At 46.2% G+C, this 20,967-nt stretch overlaps 1 protein-coding gene across 1 annotated transcript; it reads left to right on the top strand.

The window, feature by feature from the left end:
• The first annotated feature begins 11,646 nt into the window (after positions 1 to 11,646).
• Positions 11,647 to 19,976, top strand: LOC142069810 (syncytin-A-like). The gene is made up of 2 exons (XM_075122271.1): positions 11,647 to 12,452; positions 17,503 to 19,976. Exon 2 carries the CDS (start codon positions 18,506 to 18,508, stop codon positions 19,409 to 19,411), a length of 906 nt encoding a protein of 301 aa, XP_074978372.1. The 5' UTR covers positions 11,647 to 12,452; positions 17,503 to 18,505; the 3' UTR covers positions 19,412 to 19,976.
• Positions 19,977 to 20,967: the final 991 nt, after the last annotated feature.

Genomic DNA, 20,967 nt, shown 5'->3' with positions numbered 1-20,967 from the left:
CTACAGGGAGCTGCCAGCCAGGAGGGCGAGGAAGGGTTTCTGTTGTAGGGCTCTCCAGGTAGAGACCCACAATAGCCTCTATCACAGCGGGTGCAAAACATAGCAGACAACCAAATGCAATCTCCACTGTTGCAAAATGTGAGGAGCCCTGGTAAACCAGCAACTGAAGAGCAGAGAGTCAGGAGGAGAAAGAAGAGAGTGAACAAGAGAGAAAGACAGAACCACAAATGCAAAGTGCAGAGTTGGAGGGTGAAAAGGAGTGAGTTAAGGAAACAAAAAAGAAAAAGTGATGAGGAGAGAAACAATGGGCAGCAAATGATGAGGAGAGGAGAAGAAAGACAGCAAGAAGAAAACATGACAGAAATGTATGAAAACCAACCCCCAGGCAAAATTCTCCTCTCTGAGCTACATGGTGGATCTCAACTGATTTCCCTGTCATCTCTAAACACCTGGAAATCTAGTTGAACTACCAGAAGGGTTTGTTTGCTCATGTTGGAGTTCTTTTACTAGCCTTCTCATTCCAGATCATTTGGGGTGCACTCACTTTGCATTTTCAAGCTTTTCTTCACAACTCGGAGGGCTAGAAATGTAATTTAAAAAAAAAAGAAAGCTAAGAGTCTCATAAAGTCTCCTGATTCCAGCAGCTTTAAGAAAAACACCAAATCTCATGAGACTTCTGTATGTGTTTCTGACAGGGGTGTACATGTGTTGAGGAATGTATGTATCTGTGCTTACAGCGTGAGTCTATGCAGCTGTGGGGAGACTGTGGGTTCGAGGCTGGGTGGCTCCTCTACCTGAAGATGCTTACAATAGTGAGTATTCTTCTCCACCGTGACTGGCAGCTGTCTTTGCTGGATGTGAGCAGGGAATGACAGCTTTCGTACAAACCATAGCTGAAGGCTGATGCCTACTCAGAGAAATTTTCAGAGCAGTTTCCAAAAGCGCCTGTCACAGCCTTATTCTCCAAAGGAGTAAAGGGGGCAAAGAAACAGCAAGGCTCTCCTCAAGAGGGAAAGAGATTGGGCAGAAGGAAGAGACAGTAAACAAGAGTGTTCCATTCTCCTTCACCAAAGCAGGAAGGGAGCATGGTGCAGATTCTCCCTGTCCTTGGCCCTAATCATGCTGCAGGGGCTGGGAAATCCTTGTGTCCTCTGGCTCATTAATTCAGGCTGCTGCTGTTTCACACAGATCAGTGTATCATTGAATAGGAAGAGTGTATTCAACCCACAGCACTTTACCTATTGATGGTTTACATGGTGTTTATAGGCATATCCATCACCGTAACAGCATGAAACATTTCTCTGGGGGCCGGACTGAGAGAATCTTCCCCACTTAATCTCTATTATGGATCTGGACTTCTGTAAAGGATTTACCACTTAACCCATTAAATCCCGTACACAGCCAGCTATTGTTCATGGATAATGATGAGCTTCGTGATTTAGTTGTGGGGTGGTGAAACTCTTCACTGGGAATTGTCTTTTCAAGGCACACAGATTCTTTGTTAACCCCTGAGTGGCCTAGCAATGTGAAGGCAGCCAGGTGACATAGCACAGTGTCTTTCTCTTCACCTCATAACTCAGCCAGCGACAGGTGATTCAGTCCTCATAAATATAAAGTCCCTCACCCAATGAGAGGAAAGAAACAGCACAGATAAATAATATGGGGAAGAACCAAGCCACCTCATCCGTAACATTAAAGCAAGTTTATTTTTATATGGTCTCTTTAATAGCGTCTTTATGTTGCTTTTCTTGTAGGAAGGTGAAGGATTAGGATAGAGAGAAGAGGTGTCCCTGAGATAAATTCCAGGTTAAGAAGTGGTACACAAGTTGAAGGTATCTGAGAACTGCTCAGGAAGGAATTTTCCCCCAGGTGAGACTGGCAGCAAGATTTTTCTGCCTTCCTCTACAGTGTGAGGTGTGAATCACTTGCCAGAATTATTTGGGTCTCTCTCACTTAATTTCTTGCCACTCTCAGGGGCCTCAGGCACTGGTGCACCTCAGTCTCTCCTATTCTCTGCCTGTGGCACATTGTAGTTTAATCTCCTGTGGGATGTATGCTTTGGTCTAATTCCAATTGTTGGCTTTAGCATGCGGGTGGTGTTGGTGGCCTGTGACGTACAGGTCAGACTAGATGGTCTGGTGGTCCCTTCTGGCCTTAAGCACTATTGCTATGACTACCATTATGCCACTTTAGACAGAGGCATGCTGATTGGAAGAGATTGGAAAAGAGCACACCACCCCCTCTTGCCCCACAATCGGCTAGGGATATAAATGGATAGCCTGGGCATTGGAGGAATCAGGGTGGGAGAGGTCTGCTTTTCTGGTTTGTGATTGTCTTTTTTCAGGCAGGCATGGATCTTCTAATGGTGGGTTAATACTGAGAAATGAGCACCAACTTAGATTATAGCACGTATGAAGCAATCTTGGAACCATTAGCAATTATGTTTGAGAACTCGCGGAGGACGGCCAAGGTCCCAGCGGACTAGAGAAGGGCAAACACAGTACCTGTCTTTAAAAAGGGGAACAAAGAGGTTCTGGGGAATTATAGACCAGTCAGCCTAACTTCAATACCTGGAAAGATACAGGAACAAATTATTAAACAATCAATCTGTAAGCACCTAGAGCAGTGGTCCGCAACTGGTTGATTGCGATCTACTGGTCAATCCTAGAGGATCTCCCAGTCGATCGCAATCTCTGGTGGTGTAGCAGGGCTGCCACTAAAGTTTGCTCCCTGCCTGCCCTGGCTCCACGCCACTCCCAGAAGTGGCCAGCATGGCCCCGTGGGCTGGGGGGCAGGGGTCTCCCTCCTTGCGCTGTTCTAGCCTGCAAGCAGCGCCGCCGCAGCTCCCATTGGCCGGGAATGGGGAGCTGTGGCCAATGGGAGCTGCAGGGCATGGTGCTTACAGAGAGGGGCAGCACATGGAGCCACATGCCCCCCCAGAGGCTGCAGGGACATGTTAGCCCCTTCCGGGAGCAGCGTGTGGCCGGGGTAGGCAGGGAGCCTGCCTTAGCCTTGCTGCACTGCCAACTGGGAGCTGCCCGGCGGGAGGCCGCACCCCACCCCCCAGCCCTGAGCCCCCTCCTGGAGCCAGCAGCCCGAAGCCCCTCCTGCACCCCAACACTCTGCCCAGCCCAGAGATCCCTCCTGCACCCAAACTCCCTCCTAGAGCTTGCATCCCTCACCCCTTCCTGCATCAGGCGCAGCCCAGAGCCCCCTCCCACACTGTGAACCCCTCAGCCCCAGCCCAGAGCTCGCACCCCCTCCCGAACCTCAACCCCCTACTCCAGCCTGCTGAAAGTGACTGAGGGTGGGGGAGAGCGAGTGATGGAGATGGGGGAAGGGAATGGAGTGAGTGGGGTTGGGCTTTGGGGAAGGGGCAGGGCCTCGGGGAAGGGGCGGGGTACATCCTGGGTTTCCCTTAAATTGGAAAAATGATCTTGGCGTAAAAAGGTTGGAGTCCACTGACCTAGAGGATAGAGGGTTATAAGGAATTGCCAGCAGGGATGTGAAACCAACCTAATTTCTTTCTTTGACAGGGTTACCGGACTAGTGGAATGGCGCAGGGGGAGGGAAGCAGTAGACGTGATATATCTTGATTTTAGTAACACTTTTGACACAGTCCCACAGGACATTCTCACAAGCAAATTAGGGAAATGTGGTTTAGATAAAATTACTATAAGGTGAGTGCAAAACTGGTTAAAAGAGCATATTCAAAAACCAGTCATCAATAGTTCACTGTCAAACTGAGAGGACATATCCAGTGCAGTCTCGCATGGGTCAGTCCTGGATCCAGATCTGAAAATCACACCACACTTAGCGGTGTTGCAAGCACTTTGGAGGACAGGATTAGAATTCAAAACAACCTGGCCCTTGGAGAATTGGGTTGAATTTAACAGGATGAAATTCAATACAGACAAGTGCAAAGTGCTTCACCTAGGAAGGAAAAAAATCACATGTACAACTACATAATGGGGAATAACTGACTAGATGGCTGTCCTGCTGAAAAGGATCTGGGATTATAGTGGATCACAAGTGATTATAAGTCAAAAATGGAATGCAGTTGCAAAAAAGGCTAATATCATTGTGGGGTGTATTATCACGAGTGTTGTATGTAAGATACGAGAAGTAAATGTCCCACTCTATTTGGCAATAGTGAGGCCTCAGCTGGCGCACTGTGTCCAATTCTGGGCGCCACAATTTAGGAAAGATGTGGACAATCGGGAGAGAGTCCAGAGGAGAGCAACAAAAATGATAAAAGGTTTAGAAAACATGACCTACAAGGAAGGGTTAAAAAAACTGGGGCATGTTTAGTCTTGAGAAAAGAAGACTAAAGTGGGACCTGATAATCTTCAAATATGTTAAGGGCTGTCATTAAGCAGTCAGTGATCAATTGTTCTCCATATCCACTGAATGTAGGACAAGAAGTAATGGGCTGAATCTGCAGCAAGGGAGATTAGATTAGACATTAGAAATAACTTTCTAACTTTAAGATTAGTTAAACTCTGGAATAGGCTTCCAAGGGAGATCATGAAATCTCCATCACTGGAGGTTTTTAAGAACAGTTTAGACAAACACCTGTCAGGGATGATCTTGGTTTACTTGGTCCTGCCACAGCACAGTGGGACTGGATTTGATGACTTTTCAAGGTCTCTTCCAGCCACACATTCCTATGGTTCTGTGTTTAGGAAACAAGGAGCACAGATTTGGTTTGGGTTCCTAACAACATGTAGCTCAAGGGACAATTTCTGCTTGTCTCACTCATACAAAGAGTTTCATTGTCTTTAATGTCACTGCTCATGTAATTTAATGTTGTTACATAACATATCTCCCCGGTGAGGCTGTTTTAGTCAGCTTCTTTAGGGAGTCAAAGTGCACCTATCCCACCTCTGAAAAATATCTTCTTATTAAATGACAAAAACTTTGTTAATGCACAGTTAAGATTGCCTGGTGATAGCTTGTGCCCTTCCAGAATGTTTATTGAGCAAAACTCTCAATTCAAGTTCTGAAAACTAGGAACTACAGAGTTAAAGTGACACCACACAATCATAATTCTGCCCCCTGGAGTTGTCAATAGTCCCTGGGAATGATCTATATACACTCCAGCTACATGCACTGTTGTAGGTGTAGCTGTACTGAACGGTGGAAAAGTAAGTTGGAGCAGCTTGGAAGAGCTGTGATTGTGATATGGGGACATCCGTGAGCCAAAAAAAAAAACAACAAAAAACGTTTCCAGAATGTGTCAACTGTAAGAAAAGCTGTTTCTTCTGGGGGCTGTATCTTGCGAATGCCTGGATCAAATGCTCCCAGATTTGGACCACTGACCATACCTTGCACCCCCACAAGGCAATCTGATTAACTGTACAGATTTTAGAGCATTTAGAACAGTCAGGCTTTCAACAGAAAGCTGGTCTTAACCTTAACTGTAGCAGAGCTCTTGCTCTGCTACAATCTATGAAGCTGAATTTCTCTTGGCGAGCATACCTGCTGACACAAAACAATCCTGAACAAACCTATCGATAAGGGAACTTACTGTGCACAGGGAGCGTTAAACGTCACTTAACTTGAATGTGGGAAAGAGACACATTTAAGGAAAGCATGGGTGAGTATTCATGAACATAAATAGTGCATTTGAGCTATTTCTAATTCCCCTTCCAATTCCCAAGGCCATGAACAGTCACGTGCATCTGTCCAGTCTCACTTTCCCCCTCACTGTGACCTCCTAACATTCTTCACTTCCCATAACCTCTCTCAAGGCTTTCACTGACCTCCATCCTGATGACTTGGTTTTGCACTGCTAGAATCAGCCCAGTGCTCCTTCCCAACACACACCTACAGCATTCCTCCACTGGCTGGCCTGCCATTATCCCTTCCTACTACACTGAATGATAATCTTGAGGACACATCCTACTTCAGTAAATATAAGTGCCCCAATCTCTGCCAACTCCCCTGCCCTCTAAAGGATTGTCCAAAATTTATAAAAGATTCTTGATCACTGCAGTTTACATTGGAATTATTTTCTTGAACTAAAACATTTTGTTAATAAGTACAATAATAAATATTTGCTCTTCACTGGTGCCTTTCATCCAAAGATCTGAAAGCACTTTACAAATATTAATTACACCATAAGCCACAAACCCTTTGTGAGTTATGGGATACATTATTTACCCCCATTTTACAAATGGAGAAACTGAGACACAGAGAAATTAAGGTTTTACAGGGTTAGTCAATGGCAGGGGTCCTCCAACCAATCAGCTCCACCTCAGAGGACAGTTGGGACTAATTTTCATGCCTCAAATTAATTTAATCAAAGCAGTGTTTGAATTACCTTATTTTTTTAAAGCCAAATCCCACCCCCTTTGGGTATACCCAGACTAGACTATAAAGTGTGTTTTTTTTAAAAAAATGGGTTAGTTTAACTTATTTTAAAACCCCAGGGCAGATAAGGGAAGTTGTATTTTAGGGTTCACTTTCTCCAGCCATGTGTTAAAATATAACTTGCCCTGTCTACACTCGGGTTTTAAAACATGTTTGTTAAAACATTATTAGCTAACACATTTTAACCAGACACGTTTTTTATCCTATTCTAAACAAGCCCTTTGAGGGCCCCACTATACAAAATGCAGAAAACTTGTGGATATGGTTTTAAGAACATTTTGGAGTGTCAAAGAATCCCAAAAGCCTTCACATTTAAGCCCTTCAGACTACCACTGAACGCATAGCAAGTCGCTTTTCAGAGATGAGCATTGTTAGGGTTGCCACCCGTCCAGGTTTTACCCGGACAGTCCGGTTTTTGGCTTCTGTGTCCGGGTTGCCAGGTGCCCAGTTTTCAACAGGAAAGTCCAGTTAGGTGTACCGACTGGACACCAAAAGTCCGGTTACCCTGGGGAGGAGCCGGGTCATTAACCCTTGTCAGCCCCTGCTCAGCGGGGGGCTATCTCCTACCTGCAGGCAGGCTCCTTGTCAGGCTGCAGCAGCTCCTGTCCTAGCCCCAGAGCAGAGGGAGACAGCTGGAGGGAGAGAGGGAGGGGAGAAGAGGAAGGGAGATGAATATGATCAAGCCAGTGAGGGGGAAGGAGAGAGAGGAGCAAGTGATGGGAGCAGGGTCTTGGGGGGAAGAGGCAGAGCAGGGGGGCAGAGCCTTGGCGGTCTAGTTACCAGCAATTAGAAAGGTGGCAACCCTAATATGGATGTGACTATAAGATCTCACCCTAAATTAGAGATGATTTCAGCTTTGGTAAGACTAAGTGATGGAATCTTCTACTTTATCTATCCGTTGACAGGTGCAGGAAAGCAATAACGAAGAGTGTCTAGAAAACTCCTGGCCTGCCTTCCCAGATGGTCCTCCTGGCTCAGGTTTCATTTAAAGCTGAAAACAAGGGGGAGAAAGCAGTAAAGTTTCTTGCAGCTGCCCTTCCCCCACTGCTGACAAGTAAACAACTGTCTGCAGAGATAGTAAACTAATTAGAAACCTAATCTCATCTTCATCCGCAGCCAGCATTGCTATGACACCTTCTGGGAGAGATGAGAGAAGCCAGGGAAGAGAAGGAGATAGAAAAACAGTTTGCGAGGGCAAAGAAAAGCAATGCAAATTAATTTTATACATACTGTGGTCATAGATAGCTCTTAATCCAATGAGATGCTAATGTAGGATATGGATCTTTAACATATGGGGGGAAGCCCCAAATAAGAAATATTGTTTCTGGAGTGACTATATTAAAATGAGTCTGGAGAAAAAACAGAAAATTTCTTTCAATAATAACTAAATTCAATCACATGAGCAAGATAGCAGGAAAATTCTGGTTTATTCCAGAATTCCATCCACCAGTCCCCTAGCAGCATGTGGAGTGGCAATACACTGAACTAATGAAACCCTCAACTAATGAAACACAAGACAGAAGCATTGCATCATCAAAACAATCCCTTCTTAGCTGATCCTTTCCTAAGTGCCAGACACTGTTACCTAGCAACTTCAGAGAACCCTTAATTAACCCTTCAATGGGTATCACAAGACCCAGCAAAAAGAGACAAAAAGGAAAGGAGTACTTGTGGCACCTTAGAGACGAACAAATGCATCTGATGAAGTGAGCTGTAGCTCACGAAAGCTTATGGTCAAATAAATTTGTTCGTCTCTAAGGTGCCACAAGTACTCCTTTCCTTTTTGCGAATACAGACTAACACGGCTGCTACTCTGAAACCTGTCAAAAAGAGACAGAAACAGAAGTCTGAAATGACATGGGTTTGTTCCTGTATTCTATATCATGTTTTAATGTTTATATAGCTTCAGTTTCAAGAGTCAACATTTCTGATGTCAATAATTTACAGTGATAATTAGCGGAGGGATGGAGATAAACTTTGAGTTTAAAATGAGGGCCAGCCCTGTTAATCAGCAGTATTGACAATTCCAAGGATTAAAAAAATAAATAAAAAAAATCAAGAGCTAAGCCCCCCAAAATCATGAATTTAGCTTTAAAATAATGAAATTTGCAAATAATACATTTTAGATTCCTTTCATTTGCCTTCTGGTGTTGGCATATTTATGACTCACATTGTCAAGCTTTTCTCCATGACCAAAAATTTACTTAAAAAAAAGGCTGAAATTCTCAGATAACTATAACAGGGTTCAAAAAAGAACTAGATAAGTTCATGGAGGATAGGTCTATCAATGGCTATTAGCCAGGCTGGGCAGGGATGGTATCCCTAGCCTCTGTTTGCCAGAAGCTGGGAATGGGTGACAGGGGATGGATAACTTGACGATTACCTGTTCATTCCCTCTGGTGCACCTGGCATTGGCCACTGTCAGAAGACAGGATACTGGGCTAGATGGACCTTTGGTCTGACTGAGTTTAGCCGCTCTTATGTTCAAAAACCTAATTTCAGCTTTAAAAAAATCCAAATATCACCAGGACTCATGAGATAATCGTGAGAGTTGGCAACCCTGATTCAGAGACAGCAAAGAGATGCAGGGCTGTGTAAGGCAAAGAGGATTTCATTGAGCAATATTGACCTCCTGCGTTTAGTATTTTCTGACAATTAATGACTGGCTGGGGGAAATGAGAAGCCTTGGAACTCTTAACTAAGCTGGTCAGAAAGGCCTGGTGCCACAAAGGTATTTAGGCGTAAATCTTCCATTGATTTCAATGGATTTTGGGACCCTAAATACCTTTGAGGATCTGGGCCAAAGTGCTTTGAAATACCTAGTCCAGTGGTAATTATTGCTATTATAAACAGTGTAAAGAAAATATAAAGTAATTGTTATTCTTTCTATGTTGTGTCTCAAGTTCTGCGTACTGTTATTGGGTATTTTGTTTACTATGGAGCAGAGAAAGGAGCACAATCAACTTAAAAATCACCCTTCTTTCTGAATCTTTACCTAATGTTCTTACAAGGAACACCTCAGAATACTATATGTGAAAGAAATTAGACAGAAAATATAGTTTCCCCTATGTTTCCAGTTTGTTTACTTTGTTCATCTGACAACGTTTTGGTGTCTAGTTACCTTTACTGTTTCTCTGGAACAGTCATTTCTGCTGTTTGTGTGGATCTTTCACACAGCAACAGGAGGAGAGACGAACACTTTTTAAAAATAGACAATGTGACAGTAAACATTGACAGGTGGTCTTAGGGGCAGATGTAGTACCTGAGACTTTTACTCATTTTTTTTTAAAAAGACTAGATTTCATGCTGTGTCCTTTTAATAGCTGAGTGAAAATGGGAAACCTGGACTTCATTTTCAGCCTTTTTGTCACGGGCATAACAGGAGTATCCAAACTTCACCCAGCTTCGGGCTGCAATGATAGCTTGCCAAGAACTTGAGGGTGCACCGAATTTGGATTAAATGAAGCAGATTGCAGCCATCCATCTTTATATTTAATATGGGACTGTTGCTCACAGTAATTATAGGTTCCAGCATGCAATGCTCTACCTCTGTCCCGACCCAAAGAGCAAGAACGCTCAGATCAAGATGAACACTGTATGCTGGAACCTAGAATCTCTGTGGATCACATTCCCCTATTAAAGATGAGGTTGGCTGTATGCTACATTATATTGCAGAACTTCATGGCTCATACCTGTCCTAGAGGCTGCACTTTTTCTTGTCTTGGCTTACAATGCCCTTTATATTGCAGTCTCTGCTGTCTGATGTCAGGTGGATCTATGAATATATCCTTCTTCAAGTGCAGGGCCTTACTGTTTTCAGCTCCAAGTCTTCCTAATGCTTCTAATCTCATATTAACAGCCTACTGACACAGCAGACACCAGGAGAAACAGAGATTGCCAGAGACCAGCTCTCTGGCCCTGTGACCGTGTGCTGGTCAGATCTGGATTAATACTTGAAGCGATTTACCCCAGGAAGCCTTATTACAGGTGCGTGTATCTCTAACATGCTTTGAGCTACTGCAGGAGTGGGGAAGCATGGAACCTATGAGTTTACAGATGGTAAACATGAAAATAAACACCCTTGGACAACTCAGGCTCATTTCATTTGTTTTTCTGCATAAAAATTACAATTATAGGGAACAGAAATCCTTCCCTTCTCAGCTAAGGGGCACCTAGGCAGAGACTGACATCCCACATATGACACAAAAGGCATTATGATGTACCCCAAAACAACATCTCCCTCTTACTGTACACAACTGACAGCCAATCTCCCTGAATTTAATCCTTTCTAATATCACAAACCATTTTCTGGAAATTAGGCTTTGTCTACATGGGAAAATTTTATTGGTATAACCTCACGTATGAATTTAAACTGATAGTTATATCAGTATAACCCTCCATGGAGGCACTCTGATTCCATTGTAAATGTGGCCTCTTTTTTTTTTTTGGTTTAGCTTAAAAATAGCTACACTTATACTGGAATAAGTGTCCACGTAGGAGCATTACACCAGTATATCTATACTGGTATAACTGGTCAAACTTTCCTATGTAGACAAGGACTCCTTCTGAAAAATAAAATAATCTCTCAGAAATTGCTATGCTGATGTTGGCTTGTCTCTGATAGGGTTGCCAATTTTGGTTGGACATATTCCTGGAGGTTTCATCACATGACATAATTGTTAATTAAAGATTAATATTTAATTCCTGGACCCTCCAGGGCAATCCTGGAGGGTTGGCAACCCTAGTCTCTGAGTCAGAACTAATCTCCCTAAAAGCCATCCTATTGAGATCAACGTATTTTAATTTTGCCTGGTAAGCTGCCAATGAAATAAGAGAACCTGTTATTGAGTTACTGTACTATTGTGATGACAGTTAGATTTCCACTCCATACGGCTAAATTCAGTGCCTTGCATAATGTGTGGCACTAGGGTGACTGTAGGAGGTTTGCCTTCAAAGCACCACACTGTCCCCTGTAGGAATAAAGACAGAAGTACAAAAACATTTCCCCATGCCTTACAGAGCAGAACTGAACTTTTATTCCATCACTTACAGTATGATGCCTACCAATCCAGCTGAGATTCTTGAAAGATCAGCCTGCATCTCATGCAAACCTTTGGTTTAAAAACAACACTGCCTCTCTCCCGTTTTCTAGACTTGTAATATAATTGTCTTACTGTTGTTGATTTTATTTCTTTTCCCTTTGTTGGGGACACTGGGGCATGGCCACTAGGTAACTCGCGGGGAGGGAAGACCACGAGTGTCGATGAAGCCCCCTCACACTAGGCCCAGGTGTCCTTGGCCCTCCTCCCACCTGGAGGCACTCGCAGCAGCTCTGCGTACTAGGCCCAAGAGTCCTTGGCCCCCCCCGCCTGGAGGCACTCACAGCAGTTATGCTGAGGATCTGCAACAATATGTTGCAGAGTCAGACTGCCTGAAACTAAGCAAGGCCAAACAGGGCAGATATGGAAGAACAATGCTGAATAAAGCAGCTTTATGTATGGTTTAAGAAATGATACAGCGAACAAGGGAACTAGCTGGGAATTGGATTGGCTGGCTATATGGATACTTAGGGCCGCTTGCTATTGGATAAGTATGCTGGGAAAAAGGATGTATAAAAGCCTGTGTAACTTCCTGCTCTGTGTGCAGGATTTGAGATTTTATTCTCCCTGTACCTTTTTGCAGCTGCAAATAAACTTTTCTGCTTCTCCACCCCGTTGTGATTATTGGGTGTAGCACACCGGGTAGAGAACCAACTTCAGCTGTTGTTTAGCCTCTCGGCACTGGGTGCCGGCAACAGCTTTTGGCGTCCCTGGGAGGGCTACGAGGCTGCAATTTAGCCTTGCCCGGACCCCTCCTGGAGGTCGAGGATTGCGGCGAGAACCGACACCCAGTGTGCACCGGTGAGTTCACCGGGGCCTCGGAGGAGACACGATTTGATCGACCCTGGGGGGCACAACGGTGCAACGCACTCATATAGTGGAGAAGCAGTCGTGGTGGACGACGGTGAAGAACCGGTCCCTTGGACATAGGGGAGGAGCAGTTGTGGACGATGGTGAAGAACCGGTCCCTTGGATAAGGTAGGAACCTTTTGAAATCCGGATTGTATGCTCTGTTGGAACCTGGGGACGCTCAGATTTACCCTGTAGGTATGGAACAGGGACAGAGCTCGGGGGTTAGGGCACGGTGTACACCCCTAGAATGCATTCTAGCAAACTGGAAGGTATTTGGTGCGGATCCGATGACTAAGAGCCAATTAAAACGATTCTGTACAGTTGACTGGCCTCAATATCAACGAGAGGACCAGGAATGGTGGCCACCAGGAGGGTCAATTAATTACAACACGATCCTTCAGTTACTCCTGTTCCATCAGAGAACAAGGAAATGGAATGAACATATGTATGCGCATTTGTTTCTGACTTTATGTACTCGACCAGATATTTTACAGCACTGTAATCTGACTCTGACTGGTTCGGTAGCAGCTAATGTTAGTCCCCAGACCCCCAACCCCCACTGTAATGGCAGAGCCGGTGTCCCCTTCGGCCCCTACACCCACACCTTGTAAGTCCCCAATGGTTAGCCTATACCCCTTAATCACCGAAACTAAAGTCGCCCGGTCTGGATCGGACAGGCGTCCGGCCACGACTATGCAGGTTTATACTCATGTGGATTTGGCTGCTTTCAAAGCACAGGCAGGAGAGTTTTCCACCAACCCAAGCAGGTTTATATCAGTCTTTGAGGGGTGCCTCAGTAGTCACAAGCTGGACTGGGATGATTGTAACATCTTCCTGCAAACCCTATTGTCTGAGGTTGAAAGACAACAGGTTGTGTCCAAGGCAAGGGAGGAGGCGCAGAGATGGTACGATCGGGATCGTATTAATGTCCCTGACCCGGATGCACAAGTCCCCCGAGCAGACCCCAGGTGGGATCCAAATGATCATGGGGATATGACCCGCCTTACCTCCTATAAGGAGTTGCTTTTGCATGGACTACGTCACTCGGCTGTCCGACATAATAATTGGGCAAAGCCATATGAAGTAATGCAGGATTTAAAAGAAAGCCCAGGGGCCTTTCTACAGTGTATTCGGGACACAATTCGACAGAACACTAATGCAGATCCTGATGATCAGGCAACTGAGTCAATTATTAAGGGAATTTTTACGAGCAGAGCAGCCCCTGATATTAAGAGAAAGTTAGAAAAAAAAGGAGGATTTAATGGGCATGACCATGGCACAAATCTTAGAGACTGCAAACCGAGCTTATAGTCTGAGAGAGACAGAGAAGGAGAGAAAGCTAGTGAGACTGATGGTAACATCGGTACAGGCCGGCACTAAGAGAAGTGGCTGGGGAGGAAGGGGCCGTGGACACGAACGTCCGGGCCCGCAGGAAAGACAACTGGGTCGCAACCAGTGTGCCTTGTGTCGACAAGAGGGACACTGGAAAAATGAGTGCCCAAAGAGGAAAGAAAAGGGGGATGCCTCTGTGATGGCGATGGCAGAGCAGGAATAGGGGTGTCAGGGGAGACGGATCACCCTACCCCCAGAACCCCGAGTAAAGATGCGGGTGAGAAGCTCAGAAATAGATTTTTTAGTGGACTCTGGAGCTGCACGAACTGCTGTAAATCGACCGCTTCAGTTGCCAGTAGCAGATTCCCTTACTGTGGTGGGAGCCACAGGCAGGGACACCAAGTGCCCAGTGTATGCCCCAGCGGAATGTGCTTTGGGAAACAGGACTATATCCCACAAGCTGGTATACCTCCCTGAGTGTCCAACACCTCTGCTGGGACGGGATCTGCTTTGTCGCCTCGGTGCCACCCTGCATTTTACTGAGGATGAAATAACCCTTACCTTACCCCCTGAGAATGCATGGATCACGACCCTTGCAGTTGAGCCCTCAGCCATGCAAGCCCCAGAATGGAGCCCATGAGAAGACCAGGTGTACCCCCTCGTGTGGGCATCAGGGATTCCAGGAAAGGCCACCCACCAGAGCCCCATTACTATTCAGCTCATACCAGGGAAAGGCCCAGTGCAAGTAAAACAGTATACAATCAAGAGGGAAGCCAGAGAAGGTTTACAGGAAACTACAGATCGATTCCTAATGTATGGTATTCTCCGGGAATGTCAGTCAGCCTGGAACACTCCCATTCTACCCGTACAGAAGCCTAATGGCACGTATCGGCTGGTACAGGACCTAAGGGCAGTCAATGAACGGGTTAAGACTCTGCACCCTCTTGTCCCTAACCCGTATACCTTATTGGCTTCTATAGGGGGACAGTATACCCATTTCTCAGTCCTCGATCTGAAAGATGCTTTCTTTACCATCCCAGTTGCCACCCTGTCACAGGAGATCTTCTCCTTTGAGTGGGAGGACTGAAAAAGGGTTAAAAAGCAACTTTGCTGGACAGTGTTGGCCCAGAGATTTAAAAACTCCCTCACCCTCTTTGGCCAGGCTCTGGCCAGGGACCTAGAGGAGTGGGATAATGAGGACGCCCTCCTTCTGCAGTATGTAAATGATTTGTTAATTGCCACTGTGGGCCAAACCCCCTGCCTTAAAGCCACCGTGAGCCTCCTGAATTTTATTGGACTCCGGGGATATCGGGTAGCACGGAGTAAGGCTCAAATTGCCCTCCCAGAGGTACGGTACCTTGGGTTTCACATACGGCAAGGGGAGCGTCAGCTTTCAAGCGAAAGAAACAAAGCTATCTGCCAAGTTCCTACCCCAAGTAATCGTAAGCGGCTCAGGGCATTTCTGGGTATGGCAGGCTTTTGCAGGATATGGATCCCAGAGCTTGGACTGTGGGCTAAACCCCTGTACGACTGTGTAAAAGGAGCAGATCATGACCCCTTCTATTGGACCCCAGAGGCTGACAGGGCATTTAAAATCCTGAAAAGAAAATTGATGGAAGCCCCGGCTCTGGGCCTGCCGGATCTCTCTAAGCCGTTTCAGTTGTATGTACATGAACGAAGGGGGGCGGCCCTAGGAGTGCTCACACAGCTGTTAGGAGCATGGAGACGTTCTGTGGCTTATTTTTCTAAGCAACTGGATCAGGTTGCAAAGGGTTGGCCGGCATGTTTACGGGCGGTCGCAGCTACTGCCCAGTGCTTGAGGAAGCAGAGAAGCTAACATTGGGCGGGGTTATGCAAATCTATACTCCCCATATGGTCCGAGCCTTATTGGATGCAAAGGGAGGGCTTTGGCTCACCCAGGCTCGGATTGCTCGGTACCAGGCTAAGCTGTTAGAGAACTCTGAAGTCACCTTACAGCCTTGCCCCGCCCTTAACCCAGCCACTCTCTTGCCAGAAACAGAGGAACAGAAACATGACTGTTTAGAGATCATAGATGCCCAGTACTCCAGCCGTCCGGATTTAAAGGATGTACCCCTCCCAAATGCAGATTATGAGTGGTACACTGATGGTAGCAGTACTGTAATAGATGGGCAAAGGAGGGCGGGTTATGCTGTTGTGACCCTCCATGACACTGTGGAAGCTGAAGGTTTGCCTGCTCGGACCTCTGCCCAGCTTGCCGAACTAATAGCCCTGACCCGTGCACTTGAACTGTCAAAAGGAAAGCGGGTCAACATTTTTACTGATTCAAAGTATGCTTTTGGTGTGCTGCATGCTCATGCTGGCCTATGGAAGCAAAGGGGAATGCTGACAGCCCAAGGCTCCCCAGTCAAGTACGGGCCCTAAATCCTCCGGCTCCTAGAAGCCGTACAACTTCCCTCGGAAGTGGCGGTGGTACACTGTAAAGCCCATCAAAGGGAGGCTCAAGATGTGGCCAGAGGTAATGCCCGGGCAGATAGAGAGGCTAAGCATGCTGCCACCCTGCCATCCCCTCAGACTGAGAACGCCCATATGCATGCCCTTATCCCGTCAGTAGGGGAGCTTCCAACCCCTCAGTACTCTGGGGAGGAGAGACAGCTAATTGACTGTCTCCGGGAAACTCGGAGGGATGGCTCCATTCCCCGAAAGGGAAGGTCCTCTTACCAAAGGGCCTGATCCGGCCAGTGCTGCAGAAACTACATCAAACCACTCATGCTGGCAGGGAAGCACTTATCCAGCTAATGGGAAAATACTTTATCACTTCCGGACTCCGACCCCTGGCTGCCCAGGTACAAGTGGACTGCTTAGTCTGCCAAAAGAATAACCCCCGACCGGGACATCCTGTGGCACCAGCTGCCCTAGAACCCACTCCGGGCCCCGGACAAGTGTGGCAAATAGACTTTACTGAGTTTCCCCGGACCCAAGGGTTCAAATATCTCCTTGTTATAGTGGATCGGTTCAGCGGATGGCCAGAAGCCTTCCCATGCCATAATTGCACTGCCAGAACAGTGGCCCTCAAGTTTGTTAAGGAGATCATTCCTCACTTTGGACTCCCCCTGTGGATGGAATCTGACAACGGGACACATTTCACGTCAAAAATCATTCAAACCATTTCACATGCCTTACAGATCCCCTGGAAACTCCATATGCCAAGATCCAAGTTACCCGGGAAGGAATTTTCTGTAGTATCTGGCTGATGAATCTTGCCCATATGCTCAGGGTTTAGCTGATCGCCATATTTGGGGTCGGGAAGGAATTTTCCTCCAGGGCAGATTGGAAGGCCCTGGAGGTTTTTCGCCTTCCTCTGTAGCATGGGGCACGGGTCACTTGCTGGAGGATTCTCTGCTTCTTGAGGTCTTCAAACTACAATTTGGGGACTTCAATAGCACAGATATAGATGTGAGGTCTTTTTTAGGAGTGGTGGGTGAAATTCTGTGGCCTGCATTGTGCAGGAGGTCAGACTAGATGATCATAATGGTCCCTTCTGGCCTAAATATCTATGAATCTATGAATCTATGACCGCAAGCCAGTGGGGTAGTGGAGCGTACCAATCAGACTCTTAAACGGCATCTCTCAAAAGTGTGCCAAGAAGCCTCACTGCGATGGCCTGATGCTTTGCCCCTTGTCCTACTCCGTATCCGCGTTCTCCCTAAAGGTAGATTAGGGCTTAGTCCCTTTGAAATCATGTTTGGAAGGGCATGGCCTATGAATGGCACCCCCCAGTTCTGTTAGGGGAATGGGAGTTGGGTAATGGTTTTTTGTCACAGTATATGTGTTCCCTGTCTGCTGTTCTCTTGTCTCTTCACAGGTATACCAAGGACTCCCAGCCTCTCCCCTTGGACTCTCCCGTCCACTCCTTACAGCCCAGTGACTCCGTGCTTGTTCGTACCTGGAAAGACGAGCCTCTCCAGGAAAAGTGGAAAGGACCCTATACCGTCCTGCTGATCTCCCATACAGCGGCAAAGATCGAGGGACACAAGAACTGGATCCATCATTCTCATCTGAAGGCAGTACCCGCCCCCTCGTCAGCAGAACAGTGGACCGTCCAACCTGCTGACTCCTCATCTAGTGACAATCTCGGGCTAAAGCTACTGTTTAAAAGACACAAATAGTGGGCTCCTTAATGCTAAAATGGGCCCACCCAGGTACTGGAGACCCTGGGTTGGGAAGACTCTGGTGATAATTAATTGGGTAACATTGTTATTCTCTGTATTGGTATTTCCAAACTGTGCATATCAGGAGCATAACTCCTTTGTTTCGCTTGCGCACCATGTTGCTACTTTAACAAACCAGACTGATTGCTGGGTATGTGCTCCAATTCCACTGTCCCTCAAAACGGGAATGCCCCTTGACATGCTGCCCTTGACCCTAGCAGAATTAGCCACCACCAAAGAGCAGGAAAGAACGGACTCGCGGTTCTGGAATAAAACCTCTTTACAGCAAGCCACCTATCAGGACCAGGAGTATTCAGTTGCAGTACTCACTGAGGGAGTGTTATGTTTTACCCGAAACCAATCTGATCACTATGGGCGTCCTGTGGGAAAAAGGTCCTGTGTTATTACACAGTGGACTGATGGGTATTGAATAAAGACCAAAAGGGGAGGCCAACAGTGTGGGTGTAATGATTCCTCCCCTTTTAGGGAAACTCTTACAAATACTCTTACCACAAAAGAAGGGTTTGGAAATATAACTTGCCGTCCAGTTAATATCTCCAATGTAGCAAGCCAATGGTGGGTTTGTAGTAGTCCCTATGGCGAGTGTAATTTGAACGGCACAATTAGAAACGCTCCCACTTGTACCCAATCAGGAGGATGGGATGCCCCCTTGGGGCATATGAACTGTTTGGAAAAACGGCCTTAAATATCCCAGGAACCCCCTTAAGAAACAGTCCTTACTGGGCCCTACAGGGTCACTATTTTGTATGTGGCCGAAAGGCTTACAAGGTGCTGCAAGCCAACTGGACAGGTAGCTGTTATATAGCTCATGGAGTTCCTCATATTTCCATAACTGCCACACTGCCCAAAGGAAAGATTAGAAATGCCCAAGACACTTCTGTTAAGTCACGAGAAAAGACCCTGTGGCGACTGACTACAGCATTAGAGGGCAATATGAAGAATTCCCTCACAACCGAGAAGCTTGTAGGGTGCTCTGTACTGGGAATAGCGCCACTGTTTACCGGGCCAGCCATGGCATGCATAGGCCGCTATACTGTAAGGCTGCAAATGGTACTTGAGAAAGTGGCCTTAGAGTTAGAGGACTCGGTTAGTGATTTAGGATCAGCAGTAAAAACATTAAATAAAGAAATACAGCGGCTCAGGACATTTTTCCTCCAAAACAGGCTGGCTTTGGACTATTTCTTGGCATCCCAAGGAGGGGTTTGTGCCCTCATCGGGCCCCGATGTTGTGTATATGTAAATGATAGCAGTTATGAGATCTGTGAAAAGGTGGTACAGGCTGAGGCCCATGCCCGAGCACAGGTTGCCTATACTGCCCCAGAGAGCGATTGGTTGCAAACCTTGTTTTCAGGCTGGGGTTTGTCGTTTTGGCTTGGTGGTTTATTTAGCCTGCTATTGAAACTTCTCTTTCCTGTATTGCTTGTATTACTGGTATTATGCTGTGCAGTCTCATGTGTTAGGGCCCTTTTGCAAAAGTTAATAAGTCATTCTCTTCAGGACTATCACAAAGTGCTTATGCAAAGTCCTATTGTAAAGAAATAAGTAGCCCAACTGAGAAAACTCAGAGCCAAGGTTGCTGAGTGTTCTCAAAGGAGGGAGTTGTTGGGGACACTGGGGCATGGCCACTAGGTAACTCGAGGGGATGGAAGACCACAAGTGTCGATGAAGCCCCCTCACACTAGGCCCAGGTGTCCTTGGCCCCCCTCCCGCCTGGAGGCACTCGCAGCAGCTCTGCGTACTAGGCCCAAGCGTCCTTGGCCCCCCCGCCTGGAGGCACTCACAGCAGTTATGCTGAGGATCTGCAACAATATGTTGCAGAGTCAGACTGCCTGAAACTAAGCAAGGCCAAACAGGGCAGATATGGAAGAACAATGCTGAATAAAGCAGCTTTATGTATGGTTTAAGAAATGATACAGCGAACAAGGGAACTAGCTGGGAATTGGATTGGCTGGCTATATGGATACTTAGGGCCGCTTGCTATTGGATAAGTATGCTGGGAAAAAGGATGTATAAAAGCCTGTGTAACTTCCTGCTCTGTGTGCAGGATTTGAGATTTTATTCTCCCTGTACCTTTTTGCAGCTGCAAATAAACTTTTCTGCTTCTCCACCCCGTTGTGATTATTGGGTGTAGCACACTGGGTAGCGAACCAACTTCAGCTGTTGTTTAGCCTCTCGGCACTGGGTGCCGGCAACATCTTGTTCTTTATTAGCAGGGACATTTGCATGGAAATGGTCAGAGTCACTTAGGAGCTGATCTCCTGCTGCTTATTTTCACTTCCCCCTCCCCCTGAAACAATGATCCTCTGTTTTTAAAATCACACTCATCCCCACAGCAACCAATTCTAATGTCACCAATACAGCACGGCTCTCTCCTTCCCAGGACCAAAATATTCTTGGCTGTCCTCCTTAAATGACACGCTTGAACAGTATATTTGCATATTGCTAACTTACCTCATTTTCAGGCTCTCTCTCTCTCTTGCTCCCTGTCTGTTTCTTGGTGGGGACTTTTCCACAAGTGTTTGCCTCTTTCAAAATTGATTCCTTCTCCATATTTGGGAATTTGTGTTGGGCACTAACTGGTACAACCCATTCTCTTCCCACAGTGCACACTGGGAGTTCTAGTTTCCAGCAAGGAATGTTGTTTTCCAACATGCAAACAGCCAGCAAAGGCAACAGAAAGAAAGACGTCTGAGGATGACCCTTGTTCTCCTTCTTAATTACAACCCATCCCCCCTTTTAACAGTGTTTTAATCCTCTGGTTTGTTATACCTTCTCCTCCTAAATTATATCTATCTAGGTTTTCATGCTGGAGTCATCACCATGGCATATGAGTGCTTCACACAACAAAGCACACATTAAAGACCCTATTACATTCTAGTTTGGTAAGTAATGCTTTTGCACAATATTTTTATCTCATTATGGAAGGGAGCAGGTGCTTCTCTTTGCCTGTGTTAAGTAATTATATGCAAAAAACAGGATAGGGCAACAGTAAAGCTGATGCATTTCAGTCACACTACTACTCCAATCAGAAACATCAGAATTAAATCCCCCTTAAAGCCTTTTCTCTGACACCTTAGGCATATGCATTGCATTAATGA

This window comes from Caretta caretta, chromosome 1 (genome assembly GCF_965140235.1).
Source record: "Caretta caretta isolate rCarCar2 chromosome 1, rCarCar1.hap1, whole genome shotgun sequence".
Classification (NCBI taxonomy): domain Eukaryota; kingdom Metazoa; phylum Chordata; order Testudines; family Cheloniidae; genus Caretta; species Caretta caretta.
Note: the sequence above shows the minus strand (reverse complement) of the source record. Positions and strands in the feature narration are given on the sequence as shown.

Excerpts from the sequence above, each read along its gene's own strand:
- LOC142069810 (XM_075122271.1), top strand. The coding sequence starts at position 18,506 with ATGGGATGCCCCCTTGGGGCATATGAACTGTTTGGAAAAACGGCCTTA.